General features: G+C 52.7%; 2 protein-coding genes across 2 annotated transcripts; both read right to left on the reverse strand.

Annotated features, from left to right (window-relative positions):
* Window positions 1-4290: 4290 nt before the first annotated feature.
* On the reverse strand, window positions 4291-9335 carry LOC117857196 (uncharacterized). The gene is made up of 5 exons (XM_034739713.2): window positions 8951-9335; window positions 7443-8066; window positions 5995-6301; window positions 5800-5877; window positions 4291-4711 (listed from the first exon to the last, which is right to left on the reverse strand). The coding sequence occupies exons 1-5, from the start codon at window positions 9043-9045 to the stop codon at window positions 4661-4663; spliced, it is 1155 nt and encodes a 384-aa protein (XP_034595604.1). The 5' UTR covers window positions 9046-9335; the 3' UTR covers window positions 4291-4660.
* A 9645-nt stretch (window positions 9336-18980) lies between these two features.
* Window positions 18981-21332, reverse strand: LOC117858999 (cytochrome b561 and DOMON domain-containing protein At3g61750). Its single transcript, XM_034742170.2, has 4 exons — window positions 20812-21332; window positions 20276-20672; window positions 19657-19943; window positions 18981-19464 (listed from the first exon to the last, which is right to left on the reverse strand). The coding sequence occupies exons 1-4, from the start codon at window positions 20974-20976 to the stop codon at window positions 19204-19206; spliced, it is 1110 nt and encodes a 369-aa protein (XP_034598061.1). The 5' UTR covers window positions 20977-21332; the 3' UTR covers window positions 18981-19203.
* Window positions 21333-21969: the final 637 nt, after the last annotated feature.

Consider the following 21969-nt stretch of genomic DNA (forward strand, 5'->3'; position numbering starts at 1 on the left):
CCATTTCTACTGGCGGGCGGCCGCCAGCATAGATGCCCATTTCTACTTAGTTCAAAGTTGCTAGCAGTTAGACAACACGTCAACATAAATGTGTTTTAGCACAAATCTTTTCTGGCCTGATGCTGGCGTCACCACTGGCTTCGTACGATGCCTAGGTCAAGTCCGGACGAATTGGAAAGCAACCACGCGTGTATCACGCCGCACTGCCGCCTCCCGTGGCTAGCTAGTATTCCTTCCTCCTTCCACTAAAATAGCCATCTTCTTCCACTAAAATAGCCATCTGCGAGAAGGCCAGTGGTGAACCTACAATTATAATATGCGACTGCGTGTACAATACGAAGAATTAGAATGCTGTGTTCTACGAGTTGTGCCTGGGTAGGGCTAACACAATCCTTCGAAGTTCCAACCCATGTTGTTTGTTTTGGTTCTGACCCTTTGGTTGGCACTACGTGCAACATAAGATGCAATGAAGCACACATGCATGTTATCCGTTATCATGAAAAGTTTGATTAGAACAAATCTTCAAATGAGCACTTTAGCAAGAATGAAAAGGTTCAGTTCGGTAAGAGATAATAAACAACCTATCGAAGGTAAAATCGGCAGTGCACTTCATACTTCAGTTATATGATGCACATCATCACTGTATCATCACCATAGACATTGATGCCCAATTTTCTTCAACCACATAACTGTCAGAACAGTTCATATCCCTCAGGTGGCCGCTCCTCTTCGTCAGGTCGTACTGCATTTTCATACTTCGTGACATTCATGCCTAATTTTCTTTAGTTGTTGATTAAGCATGAGGCAAGCATGCCCTGTTGCAGAGGTGACGTAGATGAGCTTCTCCCTCGGTCCCTTTTCCACGGCATTCAGCGGCTACGTGTACGGCTCTTTTGCAGCATGGCAGTACGCCCCTCTTGGGCGGCGTTCTTTTGGTGCTGCCACCGCTGTCGCGTGTGCTCCGGCGGTCCGGCCTTCCTCACGAACGGCCCAGTGCAGCACGCACGCAGCCGCCCGCGACATTGTGCCACGGCACTCGCCACATTCGCGCGACGGCTTACCCGGCATGGCACCGTGCGCTCAACCTCACGAACGCAGCGGCGACACCCCGTGGCGTGGTGGGACGGCCTGCGGCGCGCTCCATGGTGTGCATGGATTACGTCGAACACCCAGCAGGCGTAACCCGCGGTTGGAAGTCCCCAGTGTGCCGGGCTATCAGCTTTCGCGGCCTAGAGGTGGGTACAACGGAGAAGGCAGTGGAGGACACAGGCAGCGTGGGGATCTCGTCCAATCAGTGGGTCTCCAAGACGACGGTGATGGATCCGGATGGGCGGTGCGAACAGGGAGAGGAGACTTCGGGAGACGGGGGAGAGGATGGATAGAAGAAGAAGACGGTTAGCACGGGCTGGGACACCATGGCAAGAAGCTCGCCCTTGTCCTTGTGGCTGCCGCCGCATCGCCGCTCACGCGGCAAGAAACCCTTGATGGCGTGGTGGAGGAGGCGCCAGTGGCCACGCACACGCATCGGCTGGTCGCGTCATGCATCCCGAGTGAGCGCGCCCATAGGTGCTTCCAGATGAAACGACGTCGTCGTTGATGCCTCTCGATGATTTCGGCGTGCGCAGGCGGAGAGCGTTCGAAGGACGGGCCGGAGCGACGTGAAATCTCCTGAAGAGTCACGAACCTGTCGAGGCCCGAGAGGAACGGCCAGATTGAATCCTTGCCTCGGATCTGACGGTATAAAGATCAGCAAGACGTGGCCCAATGACAAGCAAGATATTGTCCGCAGGATTCGTCGTTTAGAGATGCCGCATACGCGCGGATACACGATACACCATACACCCGCATGTGCACCTGCTGCGGGTAGTATTTTCCTTCCCGAATTCCGCGTCGGTTTCCTTATCAATCCAGCAGAGATAAGAGGAACCTAAGCGGAAGCGGAAGGGAAATCGACTGGCTTCCAGCCTTCCAGGGCAGACGTTGGGACGAAGTGAAGGCGCAACTAGCGAGAGGCCGCATGTCGTCGTCCTTTGCGTGCGAGCGCGAGCGTTCTCGCGTCGCGTGTGCTCGCTTCACCCAGCGGCGTATTAGGCAAAGCGACTTCGGCAGACGACCGCGACCCGCCCGACGCAACCCAACCAGCACCAGCAGGCAGGGTGCGCGCGGGAGTCTACGCCACGGGCAACTCGGGCGGATGCACCGCGCGCCGACGTTCCGGCACAGACGCCTCTTCCTTGTCTTACGTTTCTTCTCCGTCCGGCGTCCGCCCGCCGAGAAGCGCCGTACGGGCTCTGGCCCTCTGGGCGGCCTCCCTCATGCACGCCGCGCCGAACTCTTCCGTGCGCAGGAGCCAAAAGCCTTTCCGTCTCTTACGCACATGCGCACCGACACTAGCTCCTCAAATCTCTCCTGTTGACGTTTCGCCTACGCTGGCGCGGGAGGCAGACATGGAGAAGAGCAAGCTGGTGCGGAGGCGTTGTGCCGGCCGAGCCACCGTGTGTTCCCTCGCCCCACGGCACTCCGTACTACTAGTAGCAGCCAGTGCTTGCCCGAGGAAGAAAAGATGAAAGCAGATGGAGAAAAAGTTACAAGGCCGGGTCGTCTACTTGTCTTGTCCCCCATCTCCCACCCAATTGCTCCAATTATAACACCCACCCGTCAGAGAGGGACAGGCAGCCGGCGGAGCAATTTGGCTTCGTACCATCAGAGAGACACCCAGTCGCCGCCGTCGTCGCCTTCCCTTTGCCTTGGATGGAATGGAAGACTTCCCGGCGGTGCCGTTCGGTTTCAACGCAGGGTCGGCATCAGCCGTGTCAAGATCATAGAATAAACCCCACCTGCAAATAATCCAATTATTACGCTGGATCTAGTCGTGCTCGATGAGATCTCAGCCACCAACGAGTCCATGACAAGCTTTTGCCATATTTTTTAGAAAAAATTGGATCTATGACAATACGTTTTGGCACACTTTAATACCAGCAAAAGATGTCTCCATTTAGATATCTACCACTCGGTGAGGTTTCCATCCACAATGCGTCGTCTCCGTTTATTTTGCCGTTTTCACATCAATCAGCGGCCTTTTCGTCCTCAGCTCGCCTGACGCCGAGAAGGGCAGGCAGCACCACAGCAGGCCGCACGCCCCCACTCAGCTCGCCCTCAATTCGGCTCCACTATAGTCCGCCGCGCCGCATCTCGGCTCCGCCACTGCCGGCGCGTCCCGTCTTGTGGCAAACTTCCGTCAGCTGGCATTCCTTTCGTCCGTGCTCGTGCTGAGCCGCGCCCATTCCCTCGGAGCTGCTCCTGTCGTCCTGCCGGAAAGAGGCAGAATGGAGGCTCGGAATGGAATCGAGGTGTCATTGCAGTGCTGTAGGCGCGAAGAATCGACCCAGGACTCACCGGATGCGGAGATCGAGTGCGGCGGCACTCTGCCGGAGTTGGGGAAGTAGGGCAGTCTCTCTTCCTACCGCTAATGCATGAACCAGCTCAATTTGGGGTTGAGTAGAGCCTGATTTGGTAGCCTGCAGGTTCGATTTGACCACCGGACGGTTCGATTTAGCCATGAAAGAACTCGATTTGGGTGGGTTAGAGCTTGATCAGGGTTCCATTTGACAGGAACGGTGCTTGATTTAGCTATCGATGGGCTCGATTTGGATGGGACGGAGCTCCATTTGATGGCGTGAATATATCACTTGACCATCCAGATGCTTAATTTTTGCAACTAGAAGAAAGTAACGCGGGGCACAGCGGGTCGGCTTCAACGCAGCGGAGGGCTGGTTGGCATGGCCGAGGTCCGAGGAGATTTCCACGGCTTCAACGGAGAAGACAGACGGATGGACGGAAAACGGCATGGAATGGTAGATATCTAAACGGATATATCTTTCGCTAAAACGCGGATTTTCGGTGTCATAGATCCATTTTTTCCTATTTTTTAATCCAGCTGGAAGTAGCGAGCGAGCCACATAACCCAAAAGTAGGCGACTGCACTTGAACACCGAAAGGGCCAGGCCCATGTCGTCCAGACAAAGCCCAGTCCAGCCCGTCGCGTCAACAACCGGTCTATCACTAGTTTTCAGTTTAGCGTAAGACGCGCTCTCTGGAATCGGTGTCCACGTTTCAGATCAAGAGTAAACCGCGTGGGAGCACAGAGGCAGAGACTGACTGCGTTATACTACTTGGATCGCCGAAAGAGAAGCTGGCGAACAGATGCACAAGCATGTTCGTTAAAAAAAAAACTATGCACAAGCATCAGTGTAACGTTTGCAAACAAAACCGCCCACAGCAGCTCAGATCTCACAGCAGAATTGCCATCGCGGCCGCGTTGAGAAAAAAAAATGGAAGCTCAAGACGAAACCTGACAGCCGCCTCCTTTCACCACCAAAAATACAGCCGGTATAGCACCACCTTCCTCACTCACTCCCCAGACGCTTCCCAGGGCGACGGCAGCAGCGGCTCAAGGTGAGCGGCGGCGACGACCCTTTGCCCTCAGCGTCTCCTCCCATCTTCTCTCCCATTTCTTTCTACACCCTCAACACCAAGCCTCCCCCTCTCTCCCGTTGCCTAAGCTACCGGTGATCTTTCTCCTCCTCCAGCTTCCACCCGTGGCTGGCTGCGTCTCCATCTTATTGCCCCCTTTTTGCTGTCTCACCTGACCGCCTCGCAGTCACTCGGAGTCGCTGTCCATGCTCTCCATCCCTTTCAGCCCTCTTCGCTTCTGCAATCCAAACACAGGGAGATTGATTTTCAGTTAGATCATGCCGTGCTTATGCAGGAACATCAACCGGTAGGTTTCGTAAGCGAGAGCGTGCTCAGGTCATGCGCATGTGCGCACCTACGCTCGTACAGTATTCTAACACACCCAAGCGCGACCCAACCAAGAACTTTTAATACTCAACTAAACAATCAGAGTTCATGTTACAAGATTCGAGCTGGTCCTTGGAGTAGCCAAATAGATGGCCGTTGCTATTTGCCAGGGCCTTTCCACTTCCACATCAGCGTGATAAGCTGAAATCCCATCAGAATAAAACATGCAACGCTTTGATCCAAAGAGACCAGCACCCTTTAGTTCCTTTTTTTTTCCTTTCTTTTTTCGATGGTTACGATTCCAAACTCTATCCGGGCCCATATCACGGTGGTCCTAGCAAAGCGACACATCCATGTCTCTATACTACACGTTACTGAGGGCCCAGTTGTCAGTGAAACCGGCTCGAAACCAGCTGACACGTGGACCCCACCCCCAACCGAGCAGATCACAATAAATCGATTTGTCACCGTGCAAGAGGTACGATGTTTTGTATTAGTGCGGGCAGGAGTGTTCTTGCGTGCTGTTTTTGCTTGGAAAAGCACATATCATAGCAGAGACAACGAAGCAAAACCTGGAAGACTCCTCAGGTTAAGGGCAAAGCCAGAAGGCTCGGCCTCGTTCCATCCATCTATCTCCCTCACACGTCCACAGCAATAATAAAGCCGGGGCTGGAGCAAAAATGAACTAGTGCCGTCATCAATGAGGACACGGAGCATCACGGGTCATGGGTCCCACGTGAGGCGAGGGGGGCCATCTCAAAACAAAAGGGCAACTATAAGCGATTTTATTTTGCAGCTTTGCAGCTTTGTTTTGCATTTTATTTGTTCGCACCCAAACCCCCATGCGCCCATTTCTAAGCGATTTTCTTCGTCGTTTCCTTTTCTTTCAGCAACACGAAACTGAAAGTTGGGAAAGATTATCGTCGCTGAATAAGCTGCATGAAATTAAAGCGTCAAGGGCGCGGAGGAAGACCAGATCGGAGCAGATTGGATTTGTACCTTCTTCACGCATTTCTTCTCCCGCACCTCATACCGGCCTTTCGTCAAATCTGACAGCCACATCCCCGGGAAGACAAACTGCACACAAAAAAAAGCAGGGGAGCACATGTAAGTTATGTGATCAGAACGGAGCAGGCGGCAATAGATCGGATCAGATCGAGCTCAGGCCAGGCAGGTGGTTGCGGAGGCGCATACTTGGAGGGTCTTGTCCACGTTCTTGGCCCTCTTCTTGGGCCGCTGGGGCAGCTTGGTGCCCTTCATGGCCAGGAAGTCGTCCTCCTTCTCCTTGCGCGACAGCGAGATGTAGATCCGCGGCAGCTCGAACCGCTCCGCGCCCAGTTTCTCGCCGGCGGCGACCGCGCCGTTGGCAGTCAACGGCGAGTCGTGGTGGTGGTGATGGCTGTTCTTGGACTCCATGTGCAGGATGGCGTCCATGGCGGACTTGTGCGCCTTGTCCGGCAACGACCGCTTCTGCCCGCCGCCCGATCGCTCCTCGACGGACCTGATCATACCACCAGAGGGAAAAAGGAGAACGAGGTGTTAACGATGATGATGAGATTGCTGTGGTGGTGGTGGCAGCGATGATGCGGTGGTTGGCAAGTTGAGGCAAAAGGGGAACAAGGGTGGTGGGTCGGGTGGTGGTGGATTGGTGCTACGGCTACGAGGGAGTCGAGTTGAGGCTGCAATCCTTCCTACCACAGCAAGATGGATTGTATTCAATATAAGCAAAGCAAAACCAGCAGGGCCGCTGCTCTGCTCCTGCAGTCTCTTTCTACATGGAAAGGAAAGGATGGATGCGAAGTTGAGGTGTGCATATTTATAACCATCTACCCTACCTCTAGTACTACCTTTTCCCTCCTCTTGACCTTGAGCAATTCATGCCATGGTGCCCCCAAATTCCAACAAAGTTAACCAAACAATCGGACGAAATCACTCCTAATCGACGAGACGAAGTACAACCATCAAGCGATTTGGGAGGAAGATGTGGAAATATTGATAGGGCCCCCACATGCAGAATGAGGCAGCAACAATGTGTGACAAAAACGGCTACTGCTTTCTCGCCATATATCCACGGATTTGTCAATGAAGGTAAGGTTACCACCACCTCACCGCACCACCGCAGATCCACAGACACAACTTTCCCAAAAAATCATTAAAAAATATAAATAAATACCACAAAAATGGGCTAAAAGATGAAACGATCCAGATCAAATCGAAACTAAAATATTCAGACAAAACCTATTTTAATTTTTCAGAAAAAAAAGAAAATAAATGATGCGTTGAAGGAAAAGAGGGGAAAGGAATCTCCCATCCGACTCTCCTTACGGTGCTGAAAGATGTGGCGGTACAGCTCACCAAAACCAAAAGAGACCCGGGCCGGCCGAGCCCAAGGACGAGAAAACCAAAGCGGATAAATAACACCACCGCAGCAACGCGAAGGCACGAACCCACCCAAAGAACGCGACCACCACCCACGACTGCAACTGCTTGTGAGATGGCCGCAGTAGTTTCCTCGGGGGCAAAACCGGAAACAGAAAAAAAAAAAGGTCGCCGCGAGGGGGGGGGGGGGGGGGGGGGGGGGGGGGGGGGGGAGACGCGCAGGATACGAAGCGAGAGGGGAGGCCGTGTCGTTCGTTCGTTACCTGTGGTGGTGGGGCGGGTGGTGGCTGCCGTGGCGGGCGTCTCCGGCGGCGGCGGTGGAGGCCGACGCGCGGGACGGGAAGGAGGACGCCGCCCGCAGGTTGGACCCGCGCGTGTAGGAGCCGGCTGCGGGCGGCGGCGGCATGAGCTTCTCCGCCGCCGGCGCCGACGAACGCCGCTGGATCTTGACGCCGCCGCCGACGCCGGCCTGCCGGCGCTGCGCGGACGGCGCGGCGGCGGCCGAGTCCCGCCGGCAGCGGGACCGCTTGTTGTGCCCCCACTGCAGCAGCACGTCGCCGACGACGGCACCGCCGCCGCCGCCGCCGGTGGAGGTCGGCGAGGTGGTGTCGGAGGAGTCGGAGTTGTGGTGGTGCGCGTGGTCGCGCGCCGGGCTCCGGCCGGCCGCCGACGTTGATAAAGGCGGCGGCTGCGGCGCGCGGGCGCGAAGCGGCTTGGACTCGTGCGGTGTGGCAGCGAGGTACGAGGCGAGGCGGGAGCCGTCCGTTGCCACGGCCGGGACGTCGTCGTCCTTGAAGGAGGATCTCGACGCCGACTTCCGTGGAACGGCGCCTCCGCCGCCGCCTCCGTTGCCGAGCGGGAGGCAGTCCGGGCTTAGCCTTTGGTACCTGCAACGAATCGAGGGGCGCATATCAGCGATTTGATGGAACACGGAGACCCACTGAGAAATGCAAGTAACGGATCGCTTGCTCCATTGCAGCGGCTAGCGAAACGAGGAATCAAACAGATCGATCGCCTCGCAGGTTGAACACCCAAGCAGAGACCAAAACGACCGCAAAATTGCAACATCAACAGCTCGTTGAAACCCAAGTAAAGCGAGACGAACGAAAGAACGCGACACAACCGGAACTCGGAAGAGAAGCGACGGCAGATGAAACAAGAAAAATTACTCCGGCGGTGTGATGAACAGCAGCGGTCCTCTCCACCAGCAGAGCATCGAAGGCCTCAAATCAGACAGCAAAAAACACAGAAGAGCATCGAAGGTCTCAAATCAGAGACAACAAACAACAGAAGGATTGGTGTTATCCAGTTAAAACAGCCGGAAAAGCAGAAAAAACCAAGGAAACATTGACCGGCAGAAGCCTGCGCAACGAGAAGATGAAGAACATCCAACAAGGACGGTCAGCACGGCCGCTCGAATTGGCGACACCGGCATGGAGATACAGGAGTCCAGATCAACCAAACTGCAACAAGAACATGGAATCCAAAAACCGAAACGACGGAGATTGGAAACATCAAGCGGATGAACAAAGCGAAGGCCCAAAGGCCAGAAATTTGACAAGGGCGACCAGCTCCGGCCGGCGGCGAACAAACCAAATCCTTCACCAACCATAGGCAGAGAGAAGACGAGACCAGAAACCGAAGAAGAAACAAACGGAAACAAGATGAAAAACAGAGCACACTTCGATCTGTAACGCGGACAGCCGCATAAGAACCGGGAAACCAGATGAACAAGAGGTAGGAGGCGAGAGCCCGGAGATCTGCCGGCTACCTCATCATGTCCAATGCCGGAGGGTCTCTGAGTCTCAGAGGGCTCGCGGACGCGACGTCTCTGCCAATCGCGTGGACCTCAACGGCGCCACGCATCAAAAATGGCCTCCGGCCGCCGCAGCCGTCGTCTCGTCTTCGTTCTCGCACCGCTCGCCAATTACTCACCTCCCTCTTGGTCTACGTCTCGATGCAAGGAGCAAATAAAAGGCGCCGGAAACCGGCAGGAAATTCACAAGGAAAATTGTGAGAAGAACAGAGGAGTTAGGGGGGGAGGGAGGAAGAAGAGAAGAGGGCAGCAATGGCGATGGGAAGCAGCGCCGGGGGTCCAAATAGAAGGCTTTATCTTTTGCGCTCTCCCCATTCTGCCCTGGAGCATGGCTCGCCATTCACCGTTCTGCCACCGCTTCCCCGTTCCCCAAACTGCCCCGGCGCGGGGCTTGGTAGTCTGGTGATTAGGGGGGGAATTCCGGGGCTTTTACGTGCGTGGAAGCCCGAAGATCCGAGCGTGCCGTGCGGCCTCCTCTCTTGCACTGCAAGACAGCGGAAGGAGATCGGTTTCCAAACTAAGCATCGCCGAAACGTACAGGGAGTTTTCGTTGACAGGTGGACCTCGTGTCCTTGGGTGCCCACCATGTCAGTGACCTTTGTGTTTGGTGGGGTAACCGTCGCTGGTGTTTTACACGGACGGCATACGTAAGATCACGCGCTGCGTCGACGGTGAATGTGCCCCCTGCCACGTAACGCCCTGGCACGTCGCCCGCCCGCCGTGTTGACCCATCACGCCTAACTCTGACCCACTTACTTCCTGGGCCACGAGTTTGGTTGGCCCACAAGTCAGTGAGTGTGTTCGCTGATAAGGGCCTTCGGCTCCGTGACCTAAGGTTTTAAAGGAAGGGACGGGATCGAGCTAGTCGTCGCGTGTACGGTGGATGCGACCCATCGCTTGAAACGTCCAGGACGGACGGGGGCGTTGGCCTGATGGGGCCAGCCGCCGGTACCGGCACGTGAGGAGGCGGTGGCCTATGGGCTATGGCCATTGGTGACCGGCACAGCCCGGCTTTGGATCCGGGAACCGGGACTATGGGCTATGGCCATTGGTGACCGGTTTTGGATCCGGGAACCGGGACTTGCATAGAATCAGGGGTATTTGGTTTCTTTGCTTATTTTTTACACATATCACATCAAATGATTAGATACTAATTAGGAGTATTAAATGTAGACTATTTACAAAACCCATTATACAGATGGAGGCTAAACGGCGAGACGAATCTATTAAGCCTAATTAGTTCATCATTAGCAAATGGTTACCGTAGCAGCACATTGTCAAATCATGAACTAATTAGGCTTAATAAATTCGTCTCACCGTTTAGCCTCTATCTATGCAATTAGTTTTATAATTAACTCATGTTTAGTTCTCCTAATTAGCCTCCGAATATTCGATGTGACACGGACTAAACTTAGCTCGAGAAACCAAACGCCCCCTCATGCTTGTCCCGGTTTTGGATTTTTTTTCTTTTTATGAGACACCCAGGTTTGGAGTTTGGATATTATTATTTACAAAATTATGAACTTTCAGAGAAGGTCAAAATTTTGTCCGATGTATGTTGAAGTATGAGTAACAAGTAGAGCTGGTGAGTTGATATCACACGGTTACTTTATTCGATAATAAAAACTTACATTTTTAAGATATAGAAACCAAAATAACAAAGGGAAATGTAAACAGATGAAATGTTTTGAATCAGAGTTTTTTAATTTTTCACATAACATAGTTAGTCCCAACCTTTTCAAAAAAAAACAGAGAGATTACAGTACGAAGCTATAGTGAAATAATTATATTATCACGACAGCTTTCAAAAAAAATTTATGACAATAATTAAAACAACTATTGCCTCCATTCCAAATTGTAGGTCGTTTCAGCTTTTCCACATGCATAGGTTTTACTATATATCTAGACATAATATATATCTATATGCATAGCAAAAATTATGCACGTGGAAAAACCAAAACAACCTGAAACAAAAGAAGTATAATACAACAAGTTCGACAACAAGATTAAGCTAACTATATTATACCCCCTTCCCTAGCAACCTCTAGAGTGTAACCATTTAACATTACAATTAACTAGCAGAAATGCTCGTGCGTTGCTACGGGTCCTTACTTGCTCTCACGTTATTATTCGTTTGTTCCTAATATATTGGCTTCGCTTCACAATATGTTGGTGCGTTGTCGCTAGTAGTCCTCTCTTTGCAAGTATAGTAATAGAAGACATTTGTGGATAGTTTGATGCCATCTGTTTATTACGAAGGACCCACACATGAAACCGACGGAAGCGGGGACGGGCACAGCTCTGAGCGGTCAATCATGAATTAATTAGGCTTAATATATTCATCTCGTGAATTAGCGTTCATTTATGCCTGAAACCAAACATCCCTAGCTGACCGGCTTTTTTTCGGCTGCACGGTCGTATACATTCATAGCTCATTTATCATCTTATGGATATATCACGCACAAGGCACAACCTTATCCCCCTGAAGCAGCATGTTTGTTCCTCACGGCCCCGTCTCGGCCTTTGCAAACCTTATCCTTCCCCTGCATCGCATTTCTTCCTCACCGCTCCTACCTCTCCAGACCTCACCCACTCGTTCCGCCGCCTTCGATTTATTCGTCCAAATCCGGAAGCTTGCGGCCGACAGCCAGCGATGACGACGAGCTCCTCCCTCTCTCGGATTGGTTTCCATTGGAGGTTGGTTCGTACAGGCTGGCAGTGCGGCTGAGGCAACTCTAGCGTGGGCGGTCGTGGCGGGCGGGTAGGTGGCGCAGCCGCGCGGGAGTCCTCCAACAGGTAGCAGCAATCAGCTGCAGTTGCAAGCACTATGTGATGACCGGACCCTAATCTTCCGAGTTAACCTTAATCCTAGCCCTGATCATCTGCCTTGTTTTGCCGCGCCTAAGTGCTCAGCCTTCCGCCCGGTTCCGATCCCTGAGACCCGACCCCTCCCCGCTTCACTCCAATCCCGACCCCGGCAAAATCAGCTCACCGTCGGATCCTTCTAAGTCTTCCTCAAACGTCCGTTCTATCCGCCCGGTGGACCCGCGAGATCTTTCCCCCCCAGATCTTCCGCGACAGGCGCACTCGAGTTGCATGCCCGCTTCAGAGTCTCCCCGCCGCGTGGCTCATCTTCTCCGACGCCCGCCGCTCAGTTTTGTCTCTGGCTCGCGACCGAATGGATCCTCGCGCCCCCTTCCCCAATGGCGGCGGAAGCCCCTCTGCAACCTTTCTGCAGCGCCTCGCCTCCCGCGCCCATCATCACACCGCCAGATCCCGGCCGCAGAGCCCGATGTCGCCCGTCTTTAACGTCACTTCGAGCTCAGTCGCGCCGCCTGGTCTCCGCTACACGACGATTCCTCCATCGCCAACCCTGGCCACGGCAGCGACAGCTCTTTTTCCCCCGCCCTGCCAGAAGCCGCCCGACAATCTGTTGCTCCGCGCTCGCCCACGCGCCCGCGGCTGCATGTCTTTTCACCTGTGCGCCCTCGATTCTAGCGCCGTTAAACTGGTCGCTTCTATCAAATCTTCCGCACGACGACGCCCGCCTCCGCCAAATCTCAACCACCGGCATACCCGCTCCTGCGCCGCCCTGACGCCAGAACCCAATGACCGCTGGCGTCATCCCCGAGTCCTGCACCACCGCCCTCTTCGCTCAATCCCCGCCCCGGCAGAGCACTCCATTGCTTCTCCCCGGCCTTCACGCCGCTCCCCTTCTCTCTCCCGCGCCGCTTCCCTTCCCCGTTCCAGCAGCTATATAAAGGAATGCGCAAGCCCACCGGAGTTCCCTCCGCCATTGTTGCCTTCAGCCTTTCTCTTGCTCCCTGCTCAAGCTCCTAGCACCACATCCTAAAGTTCTTGAGGAACTCTCCTCTCAACTCCCCTCCGTTTTCTCCAAGCCACCCAGCCGCTTGCTCTTCCGTGCTGTGTAAAAGCTCACTTGTGACCCACAAGGAGCACCGCCGCCGGAGCACTGCCGGTCTTAGCCGTTGTTCAAAGCCTTAGTCCCTCCGCCTAAGTCTGCTTCTTCCCGACCCCAAGCCTTCCTTGTAGAAAGAAGGTAAGCTGTCGACCCCAGTCCGCTTCGCCCGATCCCTCTTATCCGCCCGACCCCGGTTCCGTCTCGCCCGACCCTATCTGTTCCGCCGACCCTTATCCGCCTCGCCCGAGGGCTCGGCTATGATCTTTTCTTCAACCCGAGGGTGTATGTGTAAAACTTAGGAACCCTTCAGCGCTCGCGTCGGAGGATCCCTAGTATACCACATCCTCTAGTTCAAGGATCATATCATAAGTTCCTTTCCGACCCTTGCCTCTTAATCTTCACCAGCTCTCTTGAACCTCCCCACCCTCCTGCTCTCTGTCGCGAGTTTCTGGGCTCAGGCGAGCAAGTGTTGCTGTTGAAATAACCGTTTATGCTAACTCTTGCATTGCATTCGTGTAGAGCTACGCCTCGCCGACGGCTTCTACGAGCTACACCCGGCGCCAGAAGACGACGCTGTAGCTGAGCTCCTGGCCGCTGAAGCCGAAGTCGCCCCCGAAGTCGAGCAGTTCTCTTCCTCTTTGCTCGAAGGCAAGCCCCGGTTGCATGAAAACCCTGCGTTGTTTTCCAAACTTGCGCCTGCCTTCTGTAACCTATTTGTGCATTTACGTATAGGAGTTCTTTGAAACCCTAGATGCATGACTTAGCTCCCCATGTTTTGAACACTAGCTGTTGGACCGAGTAGTTGCCTTGCTTAACTAGAAGGCGGTAAAAGCCGAGTGATTTCCTGTCACTCGCGAGTTGTAGGAGTTGCATGTCTACCTTTCTGTTATAACTATAAGGACGATGGACGGGGCAGGGTTTGGTAACTCTTTGGTGGACGGATAGTTGCCCCGTCTGTTTATAAAAACGTGCTAAGGCCCGACAGTGGTGGTGTTCGTGATCAAGTGTTTGAAAGTACTAGCCTCATACTTAGTATGGGCTGAGGAAGCCTAGTACCGGATTGAACCTAGACGTGAGCGGTCGCCCCATTGTTCTTGGAACGGAGTTTCCCCTGCTGGATGTCGCACGTGGTGGCATGCGTGGTCACAGAACGGTAGAGGCCGGGTCTGTGGAACCTTGCACCAAAGGAAATGGGCCCGACACGGGTTAGGGGATTGATGGGGAAGGCCGACACAGGAAGCGACCTCCGGGTACGTGGATGTCGTGAGGCTAGGTTCACCATGCATGGTTTAAGAATTCGAATCGATTCGTCTGCCTCTCACAGTTTGAGATTGCTTGATCGCTCTGTCACCCTGAGTAAAAGAGGAATCTGATAATGACATGGTTTTGTGATATACATACCTTGTTTGGCTCTATGATTGCTTAGAATAGGTTGCAAAACCTAGACTGGTTAAAGAACTTAGAATCGGAACTAAAACTTGAAAATAGGGTTTTACTTAGTGCTTTTGGCAAGCAAACCCCTCAGCCAGAAAGCCCTGCATGTCTAGAAGTGTGGAGTAGTTTTACTCCTATCGGTTAAGTCTTGTTGAGCTTAGTAGCTCAGCCTGTTGTGGCCCCTGTTTTTCAGGTGAAGTTGCTGCCCCCGACCCCTCTCTTGCTGGCGCTTGGCCGCCCCAGCTCCCGCCGGGCTGGACGGTCGAGTGGGATCCCTCCTCGGACGGCGAGGAGAGGGACCAGTGATGTCCCGGCTGGCCTCACCAGGACATCCGACCCCGACGATTGCTTCCGCTAGTGTTTTACCTTCTGTTGTATTCCGAAAGCTTGTAAAACTCTGATGTTCTTTCGCAACTAAATCCAGTGGTTAATTTGTTAACATGAGTGGACTTGTTGTACTCTCTGGAATCGCTCACCTTCGTGTGAGTCTGCTAAATCGGTCCTGTTCAAGTGGTTAAATCGGAGGAAAATCCGACGGCACTTCTTGTTTACTCGGCTTAGGCATGAGCGTCGCATATCAGGCGGCTAAAACATGTCTAACCCGGTAGATCCGAAGTGGATCCGCCACACACTATCAGCTCCTCTCCCTTCTCTATCCTTCCCAATCGAAATAAGACAGCTGCAGCTGGCCGTCCTCTCTGGCACCACTGCAATTTCTCCCCAAAACTTGCTTCCTTCTTCCCGCGGCCCATGTCGGAGCTGCCGCCGCACGGCTCTGGTGGCCGCTCGTGCGACCTCGCCACGCCACTCATTGCCTGACCTAGCGAGGGAAGCACGCCCCTGGTTGCGCTGCTCACTGGCCTGTCGTGGAAGAGGTCGCCGAGGATGCGAGGCGCGCGAGGAGGAAGAGGCGCCGTCACCGAAGGGAGGAGGAAGGGGCGTGATGGAGAGGTGCGGAGGGAGCCGGGCGTGGGGCGGTCGGCGGTGGAGGCGGTGGTCGCCTTCGCCGACCGAAGCCCCTTCTCCACTGCGCCGAGGTCGGGCCAGATCTCGCGCGGCGCGGCCCCTCCTCGCGCCTTCTCCTTACCTCACTAGCTCGATGTCATCCGGCCCCTCCTCCCCATCGCTGTCCTTCGTGCGGAGGTTGCCGGGCGTGGGGCGGCTGGGGAGAGGGGGAAAAGGAGAGGGGACTGCGGGTTGATTCAATGAAAGTTTAAGGGGCTTTTCGTAAAATATGACAGAAACAACCAAGGACTGCAGGTTGATTTCACGAAAGGTCAGAGGTTTTTGTGCAAAATGAGGATGAAGTACGACAAGTGCTGGATTGCGGGTTGATTAAAAACTTGAGGGGCTTATTTGCAAAATGTCCACGACGGTTGATGGTTGAAAGAAACATCCTTTCTTTAATATTAGGTATAGAAATGATGGGAAGACACTAGGAACGTGAGAATGGAACATGACCCATGGGTTTGTGAGGGTCAAGTATTTGTACAACAATTAGGACTATAATCAAAGGATGCAGCCAATGGGTCTATAAAGGTTCAATTTATTTATCTTGGTTCAGGTAGACCAATAAAGGCCAAAAGTTCAATTAAATAAATTCGATTTCAATTTCAATCTTCAGATTATGTTTATTGCCTGAAGATATGGTAACAATCCTATTACCTAACAAAATTAAGTCGAACTTCATGGATTTTTCTTTAGCTAATTTCAAAAAATTACAATGATGCTACCAATACTAAGTAGTTCAAACAACTATACAAACTTAAATTCCACGTTCTACATATTTACTACATTTTTGTGACGATTTACTATAAGCCACGCAAAAGCAGCCAATGCAACTAGTGTTCCCGCAAAATGCGTACAATTTTTTTTGAGAGCAAAAATGTTGGAAGTGCGGACAGAATACATCCATGACCCACCAGCAAGGCACGGACTGTCCCAAATATGCATGACATCAAGGCATGCTAATATAAAGACTATGGTGCAGTACGGCGTAGTTGTAGCCAAAAATATGAAAAATACTCGTTGTAATAAGAGTAGGACTCCTCGTGTCGTAACCGTCCGGCTGTGCTGTGTGCGATGGGAGAAGTGACGAGATGAGACGGAGAAAATGCAACAAGGAAAAGGAACGATGAGGGGAGAAGACGTTTGGGCTCAGGTGTGTACCTGCTGGCCTGAGGCACCTGGGCATTTGGACTGGACAGGGCTTGGGTAGAATTAGGGTACGGGTAGGGCCGGGTCCAAACAGGACCCAGGCGAGATTAAATCCTAATTAGGCTGCTTTAATAATCGTGCAAATTTTTTAGGAAGGACCACCGGAGCACTTCTCTATGTCAAATATCAAAGTGGCTGCTCTCTCTATTCGTAAATATAAGCACTTCTAGCAATTTTAGGATCAATTAAGCTAGAAGATAAAAGTTCATAATGTCCCTAATTAAACACAAGGAATTACGCCTGATTAATATACTTGCAGGCTGATTGTTGGCTAATCCATACCATAAACAGCTAATTTAGTTGGTTTGCACGGGATACATTAAAAGTGGAGAATGAGAGAGAGAGAGATAACACACATGATTAATTTATTGCTCGCAGGGTTGGAAATCTTTAATTCTTAGACATGCTTGTATTTTTAGGGATAAATTTTGAAGGCTTCGAATGCTTATATTTAGAGGTGGAGGGATTCGTTTGGATAAACCATTCCTCCTATCTAGGCTGGAGGTACTGACAGAGACATGACAAGTTGGTGCAACGTGCTCTGGTGGTAAGTGGAAAAGTCATAGTATGCATTTTGCCGTAAACAGAAAATTTTTGAAATATCATGGTTTATTTTTCTATGTAACGGTACAAGTGTTTGATAAAATAACATATTCCTCCCTTCGAAAACCAAATATTTAGGATAAAGAAGCTAAGGAGCCAACAAATTCTCTCTGCTGACAAACAGAAGCATACTGGCTTTGTTGCAGGCTCTCAGTTCTGAAAGTGTATAGTCCTAGGTGCTAGGGTGGAGTAATGGACCCTATTAATTAAAATGAAATCTCTAATCAATTGGAGAAACAAAGGAGTTTCTACGATCTTCAATATCTCGTACCAGAACAATCAAAATTCCAAATTAAAAAAAAACTGCATGTTCAAAATATGCAGCATAGTCCTATCTCAACCAAACAATTTTCCAGTGATTTGGCTAGCCTCTTGCAAACATGAGTGACTTGCGTGCTATGCTCGAGTAAACTGGTCGCATTTCACAGCCCCCTCCCAGCTGGCTCGAACACTTGAGCCGTAGAACGACTCGGATGGATTCATCCCGACGGAGAGAGAGTCTTTTTTTTTAAAAGCGAGATGGAGAGAGAGAGTCACAGACTGCAGGTGCAGGATGATGCGTGGCCGCGGATCCGAAACCTGTGGAATGTGGATGCATCCGCAAGAGACGCCTTGCGTGGAGTCGCTCGCAGCGCATGCTCCACAACTCCACATGCCACAGCCGCGGATGCGGCACCGCACCGCACCGCACGCGCCCAATCAATTGACTTGTGTCGCCTTCCCAACAAGCCCCCCTCCTGCCCGATCAAACCTGCCCCCCTCGTCTTTCTTCGATCTCTCCTCGCGCTTCTCGTATAAAATCTCCTCCAACTCGTCCCCAGCCACAGCCAGGGCGTCGCCCCCCTCGCTCCCTTCCAAACCGCCAAGGCCGACCGCCGGCGCGTCGAAAACTAGGAGCGGGATCCGGTGAAGCCAGCGCTGGCAAAGCACCCACCGGGACAGCCATGGTCTGTTTCTGTCCCCTCCGCGCGATCTCGGCGATTCACATTCACCACAGGTTCGTGACCAAAAGTTTGGTCCTCCTGCCGGTTTCTGGACGGGGAGACGGCGCATGAAGCTTCCATCATCCGGCCACGGAGAGAGCGGATGGCCAGGCGGCAGCGGCACGCAGCGGGCCGAGCCACGAGACCGCAGTTGCGCCGCCGCGGCGGAGTCCGGCGCCTCGCTGCTGGTGCGCATACGGTGGCACGCGTTAAGCGTGTGCATCGGGCGTCGGCTACTTGGTTTTGGATCCCCCTGGACCTGACGACAATGCTGCGATGCCAGGAAGTGCGAGTCCTGAGTATGTGACCAGGCTTCAGCCAAATCTCGCAGAGTTGCAGGCCCCGGCGGGCAGCGCCTGGGGCTAATCCCAGACCAGGTAAATTCCCCATCCGAGCAACGGGGAAAGCCTCTAGTCTGGTCTTGCCTGCCGGATCCGCACCAACTCCGCGTCTGCTCGCCTGCTCCAACTCTTCATGCTTTGCTTGCTGTTGCATCAAGTCTTTACGCCTAGCCAAGCATGCACATTCGTACTACCTCACCTGCTATCTCCAACTCTTTTCAGCGGCCAGCACCGAACTCTGAAGCAGTTCACTCTTCACATGACCAAAATCCATTTCTATTTTAGGCGTGGTCGTGCGACTGTGCGCACGTACCTTACTTCCCCAAAGAGAGAGAGAAACATGCGCAACTTCGTCAGGTTCAGGCAGGCACACCAGACCCACCAGTCAGGCAGTCAACCAAAGGGAAATGCGCAAAGCACCATTCCATTTTGAGCAATCCCAAATTCCCAATTCCCAAAAGCACCGGAACGGCAAGCACGAACAGTTGAACACATACAAGTTCCGCAGAGGCGCAGACCGTCTCATGATATTTTGCAGTCTTGCACGCCAAAAGGTCATCATAAGGCTACTAGCCTTGGCAGATCTTAGCTGCTGCAAAAGACCCTGCAGCACGCACGAACACTACAACAACAGCATAGCACGCAAAAATATCTAAAGAATATGAACCTCCTGCAGTTACCACGGCACAAGAACCTAACCGATCGTCCCTAATATGCCGCCGTAGAACTGCTATTGTTTCTCCACCTCGTCCACAGCAGGACTTCCATAGTGATGATGGTGATCAGGAGGACGGCCAGGTTGAAACCGTAGCCGATCTTCCACGAGTTGCCGGCGCCGCCGACCTTGATCCCGAGGACAATGTTGATCGCAGCAAAGAAGAGCGCCAGCCGGCCTACCCAGTGGTGGTACCAGTTCCAGAATTTGCGGTACTTGGAGTCCTTGTTGGGCCTCAGGAAGATCGCTAGAATCTGAAGAAGTAGACAGATATTTCAGATCTAGTGATCTAGTATGTAGCAAGTTTATGTTGAAAACACTGATGACTTGTAGTATTCTAACATCAGAATAACTAGTTAACTACTGTTGGTGTTCTGAAAATTCAAACCGTTTTGACTTGATACACGTGACATGGTTTCAGCTATGCAGAAGCAGAAAGCACATACCTGCAAGATGCCTAGCACAAGCACAAATATGCCGAGGCCCCTGTGCGCCGGGACGTTGGCTTGGATCTTGCTGTACAATGATACTCCGGCGACAATGCCGGCCAGACCCAGGATGAATCCCACAAACTGGATGCCGGCATGGAGGTAGAACCACAGAGGGTCCCATCTCCTGCAGTACCTTGCGACGATGGCCCCAATTGGCAGGAGCACACCCCACGCGAACAAGTTGAGCGCCCCGTGAGTCCTTTTCAGACCTTCCGGGAAGGATGACGCGCTTGAAGAGCTGCCTGCAAACAAGGAAGTTTATGTTTTTTCGTTAGAAGAAAATGATTTGGTGGTTGACTCGTGAGATCAGAAATGCACCCCTCCACTGACTGTTATTTTGCCAGAGCTATGATTCTCTGATTTCGGAAGAAGAATAGATCACATCAAACTGTTGCACACGCACTTTCTATTGGTTCAAATGACTGCTTGTTTTCACTAAGCAGAACCATTGACCGAAACAGACAGAGATTTCAATCTCCGTCAGAAAACAAAAGGACTGACTGTACACGTTTCTCTTTCCCTAATCTATTGGCATCAGTTAGGTGGCACTAGAATCAAGCAATCAAAAACGGACCTGTGGTGAAATCGAAGGTGATGGAGGTCTTGTCCTGGTGCTCGGAGAGGCGGTCGTTGACGGGGATGGCGGAGCCGAAGGCTAGGAGGACGTTCTGGCGCTTGAGCGGCTCGTTGAACCTGAGCTGGAAGGCGAGGTAGATCTTGGCCTGCTGCACGAGCACGGTGTGGTCGTGGTCGTTGGAGACGAGGATGCCCTTGTCCACGACCACCTGCGAGGGGGTCTTGCCCTGCAGCGAGAACTGCTTGATGTGGGCGACCCCCGTCTTGCCCATCCACCCAACCATGGCGCTCGAGCCCACCATGAGGCCGTTCTTGGAGAACCCCATCCCCACCCACCCCGTGCTGTACATGGTCGACAGCACCACCCGCAGCACATTGTCCTTGTCCTGCGCGTACTGCAGCAGCCGAGGGCAAGAGCAGAGGAGATCCAGTGAGAGTCAGTGGAGTGAGACTGAGAGCGCGCCGCGGCACCGGATCGCCACGGATCTAGAGCGAGGCGGCAAGAAACCGGCGAATCGAAGTACTGGCACGTACCCGGAGCACGAAGCTGTTCCAGACGGGGGCGCAGGCGAGCCCCGAGTAGTTGCGGACAAGCTGGGACGGCAGCTCGTCGTTGCAGGTCTGCGCCGTCACCGCCGGCGCGAGGACGGCGAGCGCCACGAGCAGCGCGCCGACGACGGACGCGCGCCCCGTTCCCATCTCCAGCGTCAGGGAGCCTGAGCCGGCGGCGACGTGGGAGAAGTGCAGCCTACGCCTCCGTATCAACTGCGACGTGCCAACCACCGCTGTTAGCTTTACTGACCTCTGGAACGAGCTCCTTTAGCTTGGGAGTTGGCTACGGGTTGGTCTGCTGGTGGAGGTGGTGGCTGCAAACCTGCAATCTGGATGCAGCTTGCGATTACGCTTATGATATTGGCATGTTGCTAGTGGCGATGAGCTGGTGTTTGCGAGCATCTCCCGCGTGCAAGTGTCGCTAGATCTAGAACCAACAGGCAAAGGGGATCCATGTGTGCGCACGCGCTACTTTGGAGCTTTCTGGGATTGTGCTTGCCTTGTTTTCCTTTGATTCAGAAAGCGCAGTGTTTTATACACTGCTCTTTCAGTTTGAGTTCTGGAGAACTTTCAGTTTCATGTGTAATTTGAGCGAATTTTCTAACCTGAATTTGTTGCCAAACGTCGAAAATCGAAATTCATCACAGTATCAGAATAAGAATTGCAACTCGATCTGAAGTTCTGAACAGCTCCCAAAACACTTGACCCTCACCCAAACAAGGTTACAGTGATACAGAGGATATCAGAAAATTACAGAGCATTTACGGGGGACTAACGTTTGAAACGCCGCATAATACGCCTGCAGAAACATGTTGCCATGTTGGGGTCTTAAAAAGAACGCTCAGACTCACGCCTACACACATGCAAGCATGTTCTTCCTCCAACCCTCTGAATGTGCAGCATATAAAACCACCTCTAGTGGCAGGTGGTTCGCTGCAACCACCTGATAAAATATCGAGTCTTCAGTCGTGTCCTGTTTTCAGATGCCATAGGCTGTCAAGACCCCCACCAATCCTTTCCCCCATCGTTGTCGCAGAGTTCAGAGATTGCATTTCACATTTGCAAACGGAAAGACAGAGATCAAGATGACTGCAAAATATCCATCACTGAAAAATCATCTGAGTGAATTTCCTAGACATC

The sequence above is a fragment of the Setaria viridis genome, chromosome 5 (assembly GCF_005286985.2).
Source record: "Setaria viridis chromosome 5, Setaria_viridis_v4.0, whole genome shotgun sequence".
In the NCBI taxonomy this organism is placed as follows: Eukaryota; Viridiplantae; Streptophyta; class Magnoliopsida; order Poales; family Poaceae; genus Setaria; species Setaria viridis.

What these genes read in the sequence shown, in the direction of transcription:
- LOC117857196 (XM_034739713.2), bottom strand. Translation starts at nt 9,045, where the DNA reads ATGCGTGGCGCCGTTGAGGTCCACGCGATTGGCAGAGACGTCGCGTCC. An exon ending in CCGGCATTGGACATGATGAG is followed by an intron (nt 8,067 to 8,950) that starts GTAGCCGGCAGA and finishes GATTCGTTGCAG; the next exon opens with GTACCAAAGGCTAAGCCCGG. An exon ending in AGAAGAAATGCGTGAAGAAG is followed by an intron (nt 4,712 to 5,799) that starts GTACAAATCCAA and finishes TTTGGATTGCAG; the next exon opens with AAGCGAAGAGGGCTGAAAGG.
- LOC117858999 (XM_034742170.2), bottom strand. Translation starts at nt 20,976, where the DNA reads ATGGGAACGGGGCGCGCGTCCGTCGTCGGCGCGCTGCTCGTGGCGCTC. An exon ending in GGAACAGCTTCGTGCTCCGG is followed by an intron (nt 20,673 to 20,811) that starts GTACGTGCCAGT and finishes CGGCTGCTGCAG; the next exon opens with TACGCGCAGGACAAGGACAA. An exon ending in CACCTTCGATTTCACCACAG is followed by an intron (nt 19,944 to 20,275) that starts GTCCGTTTTTGA and finishes CCTTGTTTGCAG; the next exon opens with GCAGCTCTTCAAGCGCGTCA.